We start from the raw sequence: 17,103 nt of genomic DNA, 5'->3' as shown, positions 1-17,103 counted from the left end.
CCATCTTTCCCAACATCAGGGTCTTTTCCAGGGAGTCTTCTCTTCTCATGAGGTGGCCAAAGTATTGGAGCCTCAGCTTCACGATCTGTCCTTCCAGTGAGCACTCAGGGCTGATTCCCATCAGAATGGATAGGTTTGATCTTCTAGCACAGTGTTTTTCAACCACTGTTCCGCGGCACACTAGTGTGCCGCTAGATGTTGCCTGGTGTGCCGTGGGAGAATTACTTTATATATAGTCAATATAGGCACAGAGTTAAAAAATTTTTTAACATTTTCTAATGGTGGTGTGCCTCGTGATTTTTTTCATGAAACAAGTGTGCCTTTGCCCAAAAAAGGTTGAAAAACACTGTTCTAGCAGTCCATGGGACTCTCAAGAGTCTCCTCCAGCACCATAATTCAAAAGCATCAATTCTTCGGCGATCAGCCTTCTTTATGGTCCAGCTCTCACTTCCATACATCACTACTGGGAAAACCATAGCCTTAACTCTAGGGACCTTTTTATCCTAAAGCCATCCAAGTTGGTTGGAGGCTGCAAGGCTTCTGAATCCCTGTTTCTGGAAACTGCAGGAGGGGAGAATTCCTCTTGCTCCTGGTCCTGCTTGCAGGTTTCACACAGGGATCTGGTTGGCCACTGTGAGAAAAGGATGCAGGAAGAGATGGCTCATTGGCCTGATCCAGCAGACTCTCCTTGTGTTTTTATGCCAGTATGACCAGCCCAAGGTCACCCAGTGGGCTTCATGGCTGAGTGGAGGATTCGAACCCTGCTCTCTCCAATGCCCCAGTCAGACATGCCAGTTGCCACTGGCTGGCGGAGCCACATCCCATCTGCCCTAACAAACCAGCTCCCACAGCCCATGACGCCACAGACCCTGCAGAGCATCTGATGCACTGAACTCACCAAACACTGCTTGGAATGGTGGCATTTATCTACGTTTCTTTTGCAATGGTGAGCACTAAGCCGCCTTCGACCTGCATTAGATCTATTACTCGGCCGGTCGTGCGACTTAATCAAGCTTTAGCTTCCTGATGCCTGCATTTTACGCCCCCTCCCCGCAAAGGTGACTGTGAGATTTTGCAAGAAAGCCCACTTCTCTCTCTCTCCCCCCCCCTCTCTCTGCGTGTTTTATTTTGTTACCGATCAGCGAGGGCTCCGCTCGGAAAATAAAGCATCCGCTCGCTCAAGTGAGCAGGCGATAAAAGCGCTGGCAGTGGAAAGAATGAGCGCTGTATATCAGAGGCCTCCGGGGGACGAGACTCTGCTCCAGAATGCAAACTGGAGCAGGCTCCTTGCAGGGAGAAAGCAAGCCATGCCAGTGGGGGCTTTCCCACGAATGCACTAGGTGTCTACATGCGGGGAGAGTAGGGTTTTGCTTTTTAAAAACGAACAAACAAAATGAGAGGCAGTCCAAAATTTGACCTTCCCACTGCCACATGCGCCTGCCATCATCTGTAGTGAAACAGGCCAAGGAGGTCCATGCCACATGATTTTGGTATAATCCTTTCCAGGTCTCGGCCACATGATTCTGGGAACTGTGCCACCCCCGTTGTTAGGCTGCACTCACGCGGCACCTTGTTCTATTTTCCCTAAGTGCTAACTTCCACATTATATTTGAGCTTTCATAAAAGCCACTTCTGGAAATATAGCTGATCCTAGTTCAAGTTCATGTAATTTGCTTTCAGGAAGAAGAATACGTGTTTGCAAATAACAGGGAAACGAGAGCTAAACTTGCTCTAGATTCCGCTGCATTTCCAGAAGGTTTTAACGTCGTGCAGAAGCCCAGATACAATGCGTAAATTAACAGGAGAACGTCAGAGATAAACTGCCTTGTGAACCGAGCCTGAGCTTCCCCACTTCAGTCCAAGCCTTGGCGAAGCCGTGCATACCAACAGCTTACATCAAGGGTGATGGATGTTTTTCGGTTTGGGGGCTGAAATCCACCCCGAATCTTCTGGGAGCTGCATGGCAGCGATGGGCGGGGCCAGAGGCAAAAGTGGGTGGAGCAAGGAATGCATATTTTAGCTGCATGCGAGGCCAATCCCCGCCCCCACAGCAGTATGTCTTCCAAGCAGGCCACCAGGGGGCGATATCAGAGCTCAAGGACACACATCCCGCTTAAGCCAAAGCGCTCAAGGCAGCTGGGAAGCAGGGCTGACGAGGGGCGTGGCCTGAGGGGGCGTGGCCTGAGGAGGGTTCAAAGGGCCTGACAGAGAGGGCTGGAGGGCCACATGCGACCCTTCCCCACCCCTGAGTTTACAGCTTAAGGAACACGATTCGTCCTTTTCCTCTCCTTGCAGGTAGAACGAGGCAAGATGCAGATTTATGCAAATGCTATTTGACTCACTCGCCTATTTGTCGCACTGTTTCTTTCTTTCTTTCTAAAAGTGCAAGGACCCCACAGCTGAGCAGCGATTTCTCTCTCCCTCTGTAATTACAGATCCTCTCCTCTTCCCGGCACGCATAATTATGACACTAGGGATGTAGAGCAAAAAAATAATAAAAATCACCATTGAGGTGGGAGGGAGGGCGAGAGAGCGGGAGCGTGAAGTGAGGCTTAATCTGTGTTGTTTGCTAAATAGATTTTACTCCTCCCATAAAAATGATGTGATGCAGGAATGCAGATGTTTATGGCCCGTATCGCTTCAGCATAAAATGTACTGTTACAGGTTTTCTTTCCTCCAAAAAACGGGGGGGGGGGGAGTCTGGAGAGATCACCAGAGGACTCTTCTGGCATACGATGTGCGAGGTTCGGCAGAGCGCCAGGAGAGACGCTGTCCTTACCTACAATAGTCTTCGCGGTGAAACAAATAACCACCCGAAATTATTCAGCCTCCCGGTGAATCATTTTCAGAACACCTCGTCATTTATCCGAGGGCTTCCTCCCACCCCTCTCTCGCCCTCGCCGGCGCGTTGAGTCACAAGCTCCCGTTTTATCACAGGCTGGATAAACTCGAACTTAATATAGACAATTTGTTTAAAGGCAATTTCTGTGGAATTGGGAGCGGCTGGCAAATGGGGTCGTATTTTGGGACTTGAGCGAGAATTATGGGGTGGTGGTGGTTTGAGATGCTTACCCGTAGGAAGGAAATCTTTCCCCCCAAAATAAGCAACCACCTCCATTAATTCTTCTTCTGGGCTTCCTATAATGGGCATCTGGTTGGCTCCTAGACTAGAGAGGCCCCCCCCTGGGCCTGATTCAGCAGTCAAGAGGGCAGCCACTGCTCTACCCGTGATTTACCTGGGTGTAAACCTCGTTGAACTCAAGGCAGGCTAGTTTCTGAGTAGGCAGGATTACATGCTTGGTCTGGGATTAAGTCTTGCAGATTTTCCAAAGGTGTAACACCAGCCCTGCAACACCCTCGATGGTTATTTCAAAGGCTAGGAGCCATTGCGGCTGAGTGATGCCTCCAGGGTGGGAGGCAATGTGCTTCTGAATGATACCAGTTGCTGGGCATTTCAAGTGGGGAGAGCCGCGCAGCTCCTGCTTGTGGGTTTCCCATAGAGCCCGCCCGGCATCTGGTTGGCCACTGTGAGAAGAGGAGGCTGCACTAGGTCTAGGTGGGCCATTGGCCTGATCCATTAGGTTCTTCTTATGTTCTTAAAGAGCCCCCAGGTCCAGATCTCGATTCCTAGGGGCTTTTTGGCCACGGTGAGAACAGGAAGCTGGGGTAGATGGGTCCTCACTCTTCTGCCCCGTATGCAGTATCTCCCAGCTTCATTCCCTGACAGCTTCTCCAGGGACGACTAGGAACCACAGCTCCCTCCTGCATGAAAACCTAGAGAACAGTTGATGGTCATCTAGAGTCTCTAGACCAGGCATCTCCAAACTTCGGCCCTCCAGATGTTTTGAACTACAATTCCCATCATCCCTGACCACTGGTCCTGTTAGCTAGGGATCATGGGCAGTTTGGGGATGTCTGCTGTAGACAGCGCGGAGCTAGATGGGCAAATGGTTTGACTCTGCTGAAGGCGGTTTCATCGGTTCCTGGCTAAACCAGCACTTCATTCAGAAATCATGAGGACTGGAATCTTACTTCATTTTAATGGGACTAGGCTGGCTGTCGTGGCAATGCAGCCACTTTCCATGCAGAAGTTCCCGGGTTCAGTCATAAGAACAAATGAAGAACCAGGTGGATGAGTCCAATAGGGGCCCATCTAGTGCAGCTTCCTGTTCTCACCATGGGCCCCCTCTCCTCTTGCGCCTTTGCAAGCATTCCTGCCTCCGACCATGGAAGTACATCGTGGCTAGTAGGCATCAATAGCCAGCCCTCTCCCGCTCCCTGAATCTGCGCGATCCTCTCTTAAAGCCACCCAGGCTGGTGGCCCTTGCTGCCTCCTGCGGGAAGGAGTTCCATAGGTTGATCGCCAGCGCCCTCTCCAGGTAGGGCCACGAAGGAACTTCCCCGCCCTTCCCAGCACCTGGATCCCCGGAGAGCTGCTGCTGCTGCTGCCAGCCGGTGAAGACAGCACTGCTTTACCCCGGAGTCAGGCTCCTCGCCAAGCAGCTCCTTGTCTTCCTCCCGCCTCTGAACCAGACCTCACAGATGTTCCCCGTTTCATCCTACACGCTCCCCAGGCGGCCTGTCAAATCAAGGCAGGACAAAAATACGTTGAAAGCGAAGCTCTTCTTTAAAAAAATGTATTAAAAAGTAGGGAATCAAAAGAGAGCCCCCTCCCCTGCTTCTAATGGCTTGTAGCCCTGTCGAAGTCTGCGGGGGAACATCAGTGAGGAGGCGAGAGCAGCGCGCCGAGCGATTCCTGAACAGCCGCGAGCGGCTCTCCGCTCCCCTCCTTCCCGTTTCATCCTGGAATAAATTTGAATACATCGTTGCCTCCCGGAATACGTTCGCCACCTGGCGCGGAAAAGAGGGGGATGGTCTCTGCCGGTGGAAGTGGGCATCGCTTGTCTCGGGGGCCGGAGAGGCAAAAAAAATGCCTCCCTCCCTCTCGCCCCTCGTCCCCGGACGCAAAAAGAGACGCAAAGTGGTCATCCCCACTGCCCTGCGAGGTAGGCCGACGGGGTAGGGGAGTCGGCAAGCTGCCCCGATTTTGGCAGAGTCGTGGATCCAAAAAGACCTCCCCTCCCAAATATTTACTTCATTTTATTGCATTTCTATCTCACCTTTCCTTCAAGGAGCTCAAAGGGACGTGCATCACGGCGCTTCCTCTCCTTCATTTAATCTTCACAACAACCCTGTGAGGTAGATTAGGCTGAGAGGCCCTTAAGGTCACCCATGAGAGCTTCAGGGCCGAGTGGGGGGGATTTGAACCCTGGCCTCTCACCGGCGACCTAGTCCGACACACCGTGACAGAACTGTCAATGATTCCTTTGCGTACTCACTGATGGATCAACTCATTTATTATAAAGGCTTAGAATGGGGGGGGGGAGAATGGAAGAGCCTGTGGTTTGTCTTGTGGATTTTCGTTGATGTGTGTTATGCTACCAACATGAGTTTGACCAAACTGCGGGAGGCAGTGGAAGAGGTCACGAAGAGTCGGACACACGACTAAGCGACTAAACAACAACATGTTATGGATTGTAGAAGGGACTCCCCCCCCCCAAGAAAAAAGCCCTTCCTGGGGAGGCAATGAAGGGAGAAGCCCCCTTCTTAACATCCCAGCCTGCCGCCCATGAATTTTGCAACTTTATACTCAAGCAAAACACACACAGAAAGAGCCACTTCCATGCTTCCAGTCCTCTTGGAGGTCTCCCTTTCATTCTTCTAGTCCTCTTGGAAGTGCCTCTGAGGCAGCAACCCCTCCATTTCCACAAAGCCCCATGGCCTATCCATTGAGCCCCCCCCCCAACAAAGCCTGGCTTTTGCCTACAAACTTCGGGGCTGATTAAGACCAGAGGTTGCCAACGGGGCGCCCTTGAGAAGCTGTTGGACTCCAGCTCCCAGCAGCCCCCATGACGAGCGGTCAGGGACGATGCGGTTGGGAGTTGAGAGTCCAGCCACACCCGGGGGACCCCAGGCCTTTCCACCCGTGACTTGGACAGGAGCTTGCCTGGGCGCCATTGCCTCTCTGGCTTTTCCGCCTCTGTTTCCCCTGGTCACGAGGCCTCCGCTGCCTCTTTCCCTCCCTCAATTAATTCTCTTCTCGTCGCCATCCTTTGCGATGAAATAAAAAGTCATTTGGTCCATTTGTCTTCCAAAGGCCTGATATAAATCCAATATCCTCAGCTCCACGATCCATCCGTCGGAGCCTCTGCTCATCCTTCTATCTCCTCCTTGTTCCCCAATAAGCTCCGTTCTCTCCCTCTCTCTCCTGCTTTCCCTTTTATCCTTCAGGGGTCCTCTCTCTCCATCCCTTGCCGGCAGCCCCCTTTTCGCTCCTTCCCTCCTTTGCATTTTAAGGCTCCTTTCTGAAGCATCCCATCACCCCCCCTTCTCCATCAGCATCTACCGGTATTCATCTTTCAGCCGCTCACATCTATTTATCTACCTCCTTCGGATCAGCTCTGCCACCCTTCGGCCTCTCCTCGGCGCACCTTCCCACCTCCCTCTCCCTCGCTCCTGCCCATCCACGGAGCCTATTAAAGGCTCCCCGCTCCCCGCAAGGGTCCCGAGAGCAGGGAAGCAAATTACTCAGCTCTTGGGTAATAAAAGCCAGGCAGGCAAAGTTGCCTCTGTACGGAGAGGAAGATGAAATCATTAAGCCTCGCCAGCTTGTAAGATCTGACGGTGCTCTGCGGACACCTCGGAGTGGAACAGAGGAGCCTGGCTGCTGCTGCTCTCACGGTGGCCAAATGCCCCGAAGAACCTAGAAATCAAGATAGACTGCTTCTGGACCAGGAGGCTCCATTGGAACAGATGGAGAGCCTTGTTGCTGGATCAGGCCAACCAGAGGCCCGTTATGGGAAACTTGCAAACAGGATCGGAGCTCAACAATTACTCTCCCCTCCTGCGGTTTCCAGCAACTGGCATCTAGAAGCATTGCTGCCTCCCGCTGACAAGGCAGAGCAGAGCCAGCCTGGCTAGGAGCCATTGATAGGTCTCTCCTCTCTGAATTTGGACGTTTTTGTTCCTTGTTGATGCCCGAAGAAAGGAAAGAGGGTGGTGTAATGTAGTGCTATTTTGTAAAAAAAGCAATTAAAAATATGCATGTGTTTCACTGAAACTACACTGCAAGATTTGGACAGGCGCATTCTCAGTTACCTGCACAAACCAATCCTCCCTGTAAGATCTGGTGAATCAAGTTGGTTAGCAAAGAACTTCTCTTCCATGGCCGCTGCTAGGAGATGCATCAGGGGTCCACAATGCCAGGACCTGCGGAGAGCATCTGGGAGCCGCCTTCTCCTCCACCACCACCACCCTAGACTCAGCAGCTGCAAGATTACAGTGGATCCACTCCTTGCCTTGCTCTTTGGATCCAGAGTGCTGGGGTTCAGCCTTGCAACAGGTTGGAAAAGCACTTCGCCCAGGCTGAAGAATCCATTCCAGATCCTGGCCTGAAACTGGATTCCCGAAGAAAAAACCCTCCCCCTGCAACTCATAGCATTGGGGTTTGCTTGTCGGACTAGGACTTGTTAGAGATCTGAGTTCGAATCCTCACTCGGCCATGAAGCTCACTGGGTGCAACCTTGGAGGCCAGTCACTGCCTATCAGCCTAACCTAACTCACAGGGTTGCTGTGAGGAGGGTGAGAAGGAAAGGTGGGCTTGAAAAGCAACAAATAGAGAAAGACAACATGCTGCCCTCTTCCCTCCCTGAAATGATCACAGAGGTCTCCAGTTGAACTTTTTTTAACATTTAACTTTATATATATAAAAAATTAAATATATATATATAATATTGTGTTTAAGACTAAAAATATAGTACATAATATTTTTTTAAGAATGAGAAAAAAACCATTTTTTAAAAAAAGGAAGGTCGGTGTAGAGGGAGAGGGACGAGTGAAAAAAAATCACAGATATATGTCTCCAGAAGGGGGGTGGAATTAACACAGAAATGAGCTGGGTGGGGAGACTTAGTAACTCCCTCCCAGACACACACACACACACTCCCCGAGTACCCAAACGCAGCCTGGCCGGGGGAATCCCAGAAGGAACAACCAGTGCTATCAGCTCTGACCTCAGAGTGCATCCCCGCTCAAAGGCTTTGGAGTGATTATTGCTGAATTTCCCGACTGTCTCAAGGGAGGGGGGTCTTGTGCTCTTGGGCAGCAAATGACGCTGAGCCCCGAAACCTCATGCGCTATGGATAGGGCTCCCCACATTTTGCGGTTCTGCCTACTCAGTGGATAGATCTGATGCCTGTGTGAAAAGGATCTAGGGGTCTTAGCAGATCACCAGCTCAACACGAGTCAACTGTGTGATGCAGCAGCAAAAAAGGCTAATGCAATTTGAGGCTGCATCCACAGTAAGTCTAGTGTCCAGATCTAGGGAAGTCATAGTCCCATTCTGTTCTGCCTTGGTCAGACCCCACCTGGAGTCCTGTGCCCAGTTCTGGGCACCTCAGTTTAAGGAGGATATGGACAAGCTGGAAGATGGGCACAGGAGGGAGACCGAGAGGATCAGGCTCTGGAAACAGCCTTGCGAGGAATGGTTGATGGAGTTGGGTATGCTTAGCCTGGAGAAGATAAGATTGAGAGGTGATATGAGAGCCCTCTTCCAATGTCTGAAGGGCTGTTCCATGGAAGACGGAGCAAGCTTGTTTTCTGGTACTCCAGAGGGCAGGACCACAACCAATGGATTCCAATGAGAAGAAAGATGATTTTGACTAAAGATTAGGAATAAGTTTTTGACAGTAAGAGCCATTTGTCACCTTGGAAAGTGGTGACCTGTCCTTTGTTGGAGATTTTAAGCAGAGGTTGGGTGGCCCTAAGCTGTGATTCCGGCATTGCAACTCTACAATTATGTGAGTCTAAGATGAGGAAGTGAGAGAGGAAGAGGCTTTGGAAGGAGACATTTCCCTTCTCTCCTCAAAAGATCTCTCCATTTCGTTCTCTCTCTCTCTCTTTTGCAATTCATCTAAGCTCCTGGAGCAAAAAAGGATGTGAATGTGTGTAAATACCCGTCACAAATAGACTTCATTCAAAGGGGTGGGTGAGCACCTCACTGTGGCCACATGCAGTATTGCACCACCCGAGCTGCTTCCTCAAAGGGAAGGGAGCTCATGGCTGATGGGTCAGGCAGCTCCTTTTCCTTACAAAAAAAGGAGAAAATACACTGAAAATACCACTTCAAAAAGCAGCCTGAGGGACCTTGTAAATCAAATATTCATCATCAGACATTGCCTGATGAGAGACCCCCAGCATATATTCTCAGCCCCTCTGCTGAGGAGGAAAAAGCAATACTGTAAAGGCAAATCCAAGAGCAGGAATCGAACCTTGGCAGGTGAAGAGTGCCAGAACGCTCACTGCCTCCTCCTGCTCTCTGACCAGGCAGAGCCACAGTTGCCGGAGGCAACCACAAGATGGCGCTCTGTGTGGGCACATTCTTATGCCCAGGGGCTTCAAGGTCATGTGCAGGGGGCACCCGCTGTCAAAAAACCTGTTTTCAGCTTGCAACCAGAAATGTAGCATGCAAAGGTGGGGGCAAGTGAGAATCTCACTTTGTAGGTCTGCAGGGAGTCTCATTGTGCATCTCTTAGCCCTGTTTGCTCACCTGAGAGATGAAGCATGCCAAGAAGGGGGGAGGGGAGAGCAACAAGGGAGGATAAAATTGTAGGGTGTTTGGAACACGCAAGAAGCCAAAGCTTTTCCCTTCCTGCAAAACTGCTGGATGGAGAAGCCCCCCACCTGGACCTTTGCGCCTACCACCCCCTGCTTCCCCCACCCCAGACTCCACTGGTGGAGACTCTGCTCAATGCTTTAGGTCAGCCTCCCCAATGGGTGCCATGGGACTCCAACTCCCATCAGCCCCAGCACCACACGGCCGTACCATCTCGGGGCTGACAGGGGTGTCGTCCTAAAGGATGCCCAAGGCTGTTCTTAGTGGCCAAATCAAGCTAAGAGTTTTTAAGGCACAAAAATTTAAAAAGTGGGGGTGGGGAGTGGGTTTCCTTGAAGAGGAGATGATGATGAAAGAGAAGGGGGAGGGGATACACACAAACATCAGAAATAAACGGCATACACACACATTGAGAGAAATAAGTTTAACCCAACCGTCTGCGTTGAAAGTGCAGGAGATTGGCATTCAAGGGATGGGAGGAAGTAGCAAAGGGTGAAAGGCAGGTGGGTCCTTTGGGTGGCAAGGACTGGCAAAGAAAGAGGAGGCAGAGCCCCTTTTTTGGAATGCACAAAGTAGGGAGAGGGCCAAACCCTCTGCTGAAGCGGCGATGGGAGTGTGATTCCTGGAATGCATGGGGTTGGACTAGATAATCCTCGCGGTCCCTTCCAGACTGGCGAGTTCCAGCTGGGACACTTGAGCTGCCCAACTCTCAGCGCGACTCTCCCTCCACCCCACAGTTTAAAAACCCTCCAACCATCCACAGCCAGCGAATCAGTTTGCCCCCTTAAAAGTGCAAGGGAGAAAGAGTGTGGCTGGCAAGGAGGGGAGACTGGCAGGAAGCAGGAGCAGGGGGTGGTCAGGGTGGGCAGCCCTTAAAAGAACGCCCTCCTCCAGGGATGTGTCCTGCACTCGTAGGGGCGAGGGTGGGAAGACAGACTTCCAGCATTGGGTCGCCACCCTCTGTGGACTTCAGCTTCCTGAGAGTCTTGGCTGGTGTTTTGATTTTTCTACCTAAACCTCTTAAGCTGCTAGTCCTCATGGCTAGGAAATGAGCCTGGAGAGAATGGAAGCCAGATGGGAGGGGGTGTTTGAGCAAGACACCCAGAGGTCACAGGGACGGGACCTAGGAGAGCTCCTTGGCCTTTTCCCTCCGGTGGTTTCTCCCTTAAGAACCCCCTCCCCAAGCTCCCATCCCCTTCAACGGTGGGGCGGGGAGGGATGAGGTCTTGGAAGCAGGTCAGACAAGGCATCGCAATGGAGTTCAGCCCATTCTCTCCTCCAGGCCCTCTGAATTTGGTGGCAAGGGTGAAGACGCAGAGGACCCCAGGCAGGATCCTTTTGTGTACGAAATCGACTCCCACATGGCAGCAGGGTGGACTAGATGATCCTTGGGGGACCCTTTCAACCCTACAATTCTGCAAGTCTATGAAATTCTGCAAGGAGCTCAGTCATGGCCTCAAGGCGGGCAGGATGACGCTCTCTCGATGTTATCGGGCAGGTTAGGGTTAGGGTTAGCCCCTGACTTTGATCAGCTTGCACCCCAAGGGACGTGGGGCTCCATTGCACTGGTGTGGGGAGATGTGAAAGCATGTGCCGCCAGAGAGGCCCGTTCGCACACCTCCCTGTGACAAAGAAGGGTGTTTCCACCTGCTCTTACAGAGGAGGTGTCGTTGCATCAAGTGCAGAACAGAAGAAGGGGTGGGGACCCCATTTGGTAATCAAGCCGCTAGTCCACATGATGTAGAAATCAGCCACTCTCTGTCTTGCACTCATTATGATGAGAACCACCCTCTGACTGCAACACATGGCTCCCCAAGCACCCCCAGATCCTTGTTTGGGGCCAAGCCAAACACCAGCACAGCCACACTGCTCCCCCCGCTGGTTTGGTCATTTCCAACCTTCTACCTCCTTGCAGGTGTCCACTGCAAGACTAAGGCGCTGCCTCAGGCAGAGAGGAGGGTCCAGTCTCACAAGACGCCCCCTTTTTTCGCTTGACACCCTTGCAGCCCCCCATGACTCGGAAAGGGGCCCCCCTTTCCCCATCACAGCAGTGTTCCATGCGAGGAGGAAGAAAAATATTTCCGAGAAACGGTGGAAGGAAGCTCGGAGATTTCGAAAGACGAACCCCGCCGGGACCCCTGGGTGTCGCCCTCGTCCTAGGTTGGGTGGAGGTCTGTGAGTCCAGCCTGCAGGGGGGGGGCTGAAGTGGACCGGGTTTCGGGGGCGGGGAAGAGCCCCTGAATATCAGGGGGAGTCGTGAGGTACCTTCCGCCTGCCCTCCCCAGTCCCGGCCGCTTTCAGACGTGAGTCTGCATCCGCTGCTGGAAGCGATGCCCGTAGTCCGGGGACGTGTAGGAGAAGCGGGTGGCCGTGGTGTATTTGCCCAGTGGGTCATAGGTGTCATAGGGGGCTCGGTCCAGGGCGGGCGGAGGGGGCTGGGTGTAGCCCAGGCGGTAGGTGGCGTAGCCAGCGTTGGGGGGGAAGGCCCCGTGCCCCCCGTAGTTCTCATAGGAGAGCTGGCTGGCTGTCTCGGCCGTGGAGGCGCCCGCAGCGGGGCCCGGGACGGGCTCAGCGCTGTACTCCGAGGCAGGTCCCCGGCTGTAGGTGCTGAGCTGGGCGTAGCCGCTGGAGTGGGAGAGGCAGGATGAGGGCCGCGTCTCGTAGCGGGAAGGGCCGGGGTTGCGGTAGTCGCCGTAGAGCACCGTGCGCGAAGACGGACGGTCCTCGTGGGCACGGACATTGTAGTAGCCATTGGTCGGGTCCTGGAAAAGAAAGAGAGGGGAGCAGGGAGAGTCAAACCAAGGAACCGACTGGGAGGCAGTGCCGTGCAGTGGTTGGAGAGCGTCGAGGCTGGTACTCGACTGAAACCTCTAGTTGGGCACCCACCTCCCTGCTCCCTCTTTATTTTATTTTATTGATTTTACAATTTAGTTTTACATTCACACAAAAAATACAATCAAAACATAAAGAATTCTACGAATTTTCTGACTTTCTTCCTCCCCTCTGTGGAGTCCACTAATAGTCCTTTTTCACTGCATAGCTTAACGTTCTCTACTTATCTATAAAATATTTATATTTCTCCCATACACCATAGATTGATTTCCTTACCAAGTAGGTTAAAAATCCTTTATGCACTTTTACCTTTTCATACTGAATCAGTTATCATGACCGCCAAATCTAAAATACCAATATTTTCTAATGTTATCCATTTCTGAAGCCAGCAGAGGCAGGGTGCCTCATACTATGACCTCAAATCTCAATTCTGTTCCCTCTTTTAACCTCTCCTGCGCAGGGATGGTCACCGACCTGGATGGCTTCAGATCATAGAATTGCAGAGCTGGAAGGGACCCCGAGGATCAACTAGTCCAACCCCCTGCAGGGGAGGAATAGGCAGCTGTCCCATGCAGGGATTGGACCTGCAACCTTGGCATTGTCAGCACCAGACTCTGACCAACTGAGCTATCCAGCTGATGAGAGAAATTCATGGAGGAGGAGAGGGTTATTCATGGCTGCTAGCCACCTGAATGACACCACTTGGTGGAAACCGCAGGAGCGGAGAGGGCTCTCGTGCTTGGTTTCCCATTGGGGGCATCTGGTTGGTCACTGTGAGGGCAGAAGGCTGGACTAGATGGGCTCACTTTGGTCTCTCCCAGTAGCCAGGCTCTTCTTATTTCCCTATGGAGCCTCCAGGTCCAGGGGCAGTCTATCCAGATTCCTAGGTTTTTGGGGTTATTTGGTCAGTGTGAGAATAGGATGCAGGACTAGATGGGCCCCCATTGGCCTGATCCAGCAGCCAGGCCCTTGTTACAGTCTGTTCCTATGCAACTGCTTCTCCATTCTCTGTCTCCCAGGCTCATCCTACCTTCAGCTCATATTCTTCCCGAGTATCGATGGTGTCACAGCGCAGGTCTTGCTTGAGATCCACGTCATCTTTGAACGGCTGGAGTAATGGAAAAAGAACGTCAGGGACCAGCTCCTTGCAACTTCACATCTACTGCTAGCGGCTGCATCTCTGTTATGTGTTATCTTTACAAGACCCCGTGCAGAAAGTTGCTAAGTTTTGCAATTTACAGAAAGATAAGTTGAGGCTAAGAGATCTTCCTCCTCCCTTTCCCCACTGCGATTGTTGGAGTTGACGGGTTTTGTTATCATCTGAAACCATCCAGAGGGCACCAGGTTGGCAGATGCTGACCTAGAATGATGGTTTAGGATGGCAGAACAATGTTGGTTCAAGGAATTTGAGGCTGCTTGGTGGGGAATGCGAGAGAAGACTTCACCACTCACAACCAACAGCCCTTTCTAGCCGCTCAAATGCCTTTTCAGGGGGTCCCTGTATATTGATCCAGGAAGCTTGAACTTGGCTCAGTGGTAGATGGGCAGCTGTTTGAACAATGGTGTCTTTTGCATTGCATGACTTCTGAGCCACACAACCTGATAGGATGAAGAGTCATGTCCCCAGGACACACCGAGACCCATGGCTCATTTACAATTATGATGTTCAGTCCTGGGGACACTTCTATCCCAGCTCAATTGCTGAGAGCACCTGCAAGATCATCGCTGGTCTTTCCTCGAGCTGGTGAAGCTCATTTGACAAAAACTGGAAACCGAGCCTTTAGTGTCATCAGCCCAGTTCTGTGGAACTCCCTGCCACTGGAGATCCAGCAGGCAGCTTCCGTACCAACTTTCAAATGCCTGCTGAGAACTGTTCTATTCTGCCAGGCCTATGGAGGCAGTTAAGAATACATCCTTCCACAAGACAGGAAACGGCACCTCACCGAGTAGATGGCTTTCATGATGCGTGTTGCCGTCGAGACGCTGGCCGTGTCCCCCTCACGGTCCGTGTGCAGTGTCAGAGGCTCCCGGTTGACCGTCTCCACCTTGATGTCCAGCTTGCGCAATGTCACGTCCTTGCGGCCTGGATGGGGGAGATCTCAATTAGCTGCTGTGATTTTTTAAATATATATATAGTTTGTATTAATTTTTTCTAATTTACATTTCAAGATATTCATTTAGACAACCTTAAATCAATGACGCCCCTTCTTCTCTTTCCATGGTTCATTTTGCATACCATACATCCCTGCATATTTTACATAAACTAAACCATTCCGTAATCCATTGTTAAACCATCAAAACTTATTTACATTGTTGAATTTATCTTAATGATACCAGGGTTTTTAAATGTACACAATTTTCACCCAAATAATCAGTAAACATTTTCCAATCTTCTTCAAACATACGTTCTTCTTGTTCTCTTATTCTATATGTTAAATCTGCAAGCTGCGTGTATTCCATCAGTTTAAGTTGCCATTCTTCTTTGGTTGGGACCTCGCTCGTTTTCCATTTGGGGGCTAGCAAAACACAGGCTGCAGTAGTGGCATACATAAATAATTATAGCTGCCGTAATTTTAACATCCATCGCAATTCTTTTCAGGGTAAAGGTGGGGCATATCTGTGCCCACCCCCAGATCATAGAATTGTAGAACTGTAAGCCCCTGCAATGCAGGAATCACAGCTGCTGGTTGTGACCTATAAAGCCCCATACAGTTTAGGCGGCCCAGCCTGCATTCAGACCGTATCCTCCCATATAAACCTGCCCAGGCTCTGAGATCTTCAGGGGAGGCTCTTCTCTCAGTCTGGCCACCTTCCCAGGCCTGCTTGGTGGGGACGTGGGAAAGGGCCTTCTTGGTGGTGGCTTCTCCCAGACACCTTTGGATCTCCCTCCCCCAGTGCATTTGCCCCGGCACTCCTGGTTCCCTGCTGCCGTCTCTCCACCTGCCAGTGCGTCCAACTCACTTCCTTTGCGCCGTCGGTACAGGAAGCAGGCCAGGGCCACGAAGCAGAAGATGACCAGGATGCCAGCTCCGATGGTGGCTCCGGCGATGATTCCCACGGGCAAAACCTCTGCAAAGGGACAGAGGCAGGAGGGTGGGGAAAGGTCTCTCTCTTTCTCCCCAGTCTTCAAGCACAGGGTCCTTAAGATCTGCCCCCCCAACTCCTCCTTCATTTTAATTTAACTTTAAGAACATAAGGAGAGTCTGCTGGATCAGGCCAAAGGGGGTCCATCTCGTCCAGCCTCCTGTTCTCACGGTGGCCAACTAGATGCCTGTGGGAATTCAAGCTCAAGATCCAGCCTGTCCATGTGTTGCTGCTGTTGTCATTTACCTGCCTTTCACTGGCTCGTTATGGGGGTCACATAATACCTGTCCTGCCTTGGCAAGGACTCACTCTTTCTGTGGGGCAGCACCCACCCTTTGGAACTCCCTGCCTATTGACAGCAAGCAGCTGCCTTCAACAGCGCTCATTTTGGCAACTTTTGAAAGCATTTCTGCTTAGGCCACCCTATATCCAGACACGTAGAATTGTGGATGCGAGTTTCCATCTGTTTTGAGTTTACTGCCGATTCTGCCCCTGCCCGCCCGCTTGCTTTCCACCCCCCTGACCTTTCTCCTCCAGCTGAATGATGGCCGTCCGAGACCCGAAGCCGTTCCAGGCCGTGCAGTTGTAGTGGGTCTGGAAGTCGCTCTCCATCACGTTGTTGATGGTCAAGGTGGAGAGGACGCCATTCCCGGTGTTGCTCCTCTCCACAGTGTAGCGCTCCAGGGTGCCCGCCTCCAAAAACTTCTCCTTCCAGCTCCAAGCCTTATAGAATCATAGGATGGCAGGGTTGGAAGGGTTCCCCAGGGGTCATCTAGCCCAACCCCTCACAAGGCAGGGATCTTTTGCCCAACGTGGGGCTCAAACCCACAACCCAGAGATCCAGAGTCTCCAGCTCTACCGACTGAGCTCTCGATTTTGCCTATTGTCCTGATCTGCCAAACTGCAAAGGAGGGACTCACCATCCGGTCAGGGAGAGGGGTGCTTCCAATGAAGCATTCCACCTTGCCTTGGTCCCCCCGCACGGCGTATTGGACCGACTCGCTGGAGATGATGGGGGGACCTAGAGAAAAATAGGAGGAAGAAGATTTTGAGGTTAGAAAAGGTTTTGCCTTTTGTTGGGGGGTGGGGGAGAGAAAGTCAGCAAGCGGCTGAAGAAAAGCAAGACTTACTCTGCCCCACTTCCCCCCACTCCTTTTGAGCTGGTGCACCCCCAGCTGTTTTGGCCCCCAGCTCCCATGAAGGTCCAAGCTGGCAGAGGCTGATGGGAGAAGTTAGTCCCCAAAGTTTCTGTTGCAGAAGACCAATCAAACTTTTTCATCTAGAGAGAAGAGTTAAACTGTGGAACTCCCTGCCACAGGAGGCAGCCATGGCCACCAACCTGGATGGCTTTAAAGGAGGATAAGATAAATTCATGGAGGAGAGGGCTATGGAGGCTTACTGGCCAGAGTGGCTGTGTGCTCCTTTCACTGCTGGGAGGCCTCTGAATAACAGCAGTTGCTGAGAATCACAAGTGGGAAGAGTTGCTGCTGTTGGTTCAGGTCCTCCTAGTCCCC

At 51.8% G+C, this 17,103-nt stretch overlaps 1 protein-coding gene across 1 annotated transcript in view; it reads right to left on the bottom strand.

Annotated features, from left to right (window-relative positions):
* Positions 1 to 8,074: 8,074 nt before the first annotated feature.
* The window catches only part of KIRREL1 (kirre like nephrin family adhesion molecule 1), a 96,200-nt gene continuing 87,171 nt past the window's right edge, over positions 8,075 to 17,103 (bottom strand). Inside the window, exons 10-15 of the mRNA XM_035098433.2 lie at positions 16,510 to 16,610; positions 16,114 to 16,312; positions 15,467 to 15,574; positions 14,449 to 14,588; positions 13,536 to 13,613; positions 8,075 to 12,435 (exon numbers count right to left, since the gene is read on the bottom strand). Of these exons, the coding sequence (XP_034954324.1) occupies positions 11,971 to 12,435; positions 13,536 to 13,613; positions 14,449 to 14,588; positions 15,467 to 15,574; positions 16,114 to 16,312; positions 16,510 to 16,610 (1,091 nt within the window). The 3' untranslated portion in view covers positions 8,075 to 11,970. The remainder of the gene's footprint in view (positions 12,436 to 13,535; positions 13,614 to 14,448; positions 14,589 to 15,466; positions 15,575 to 16,113; positions 16,313 to 16,509; positions 16,611 to 17,103) is intronic.

This window comes from Zootoca vivipara, chromosome 17 (assembly GCF_963506605.1).
Source record: "Zootoca vivipara chromosome 17, rZooViv1.1, whole genome shotgun sequence".
Taxonomy (NCBI): domain Eukaryota; kingdom Metazoa; phylum Chordata; class Lepidosauria; order Squamata; family Lacertidae; genus Zootoca; species Zootoca vivipara.
Note: the sequence above shows the minus strand (reverse complement) of the source record. Positions and strands in the feature narration are given on the sequence as shown.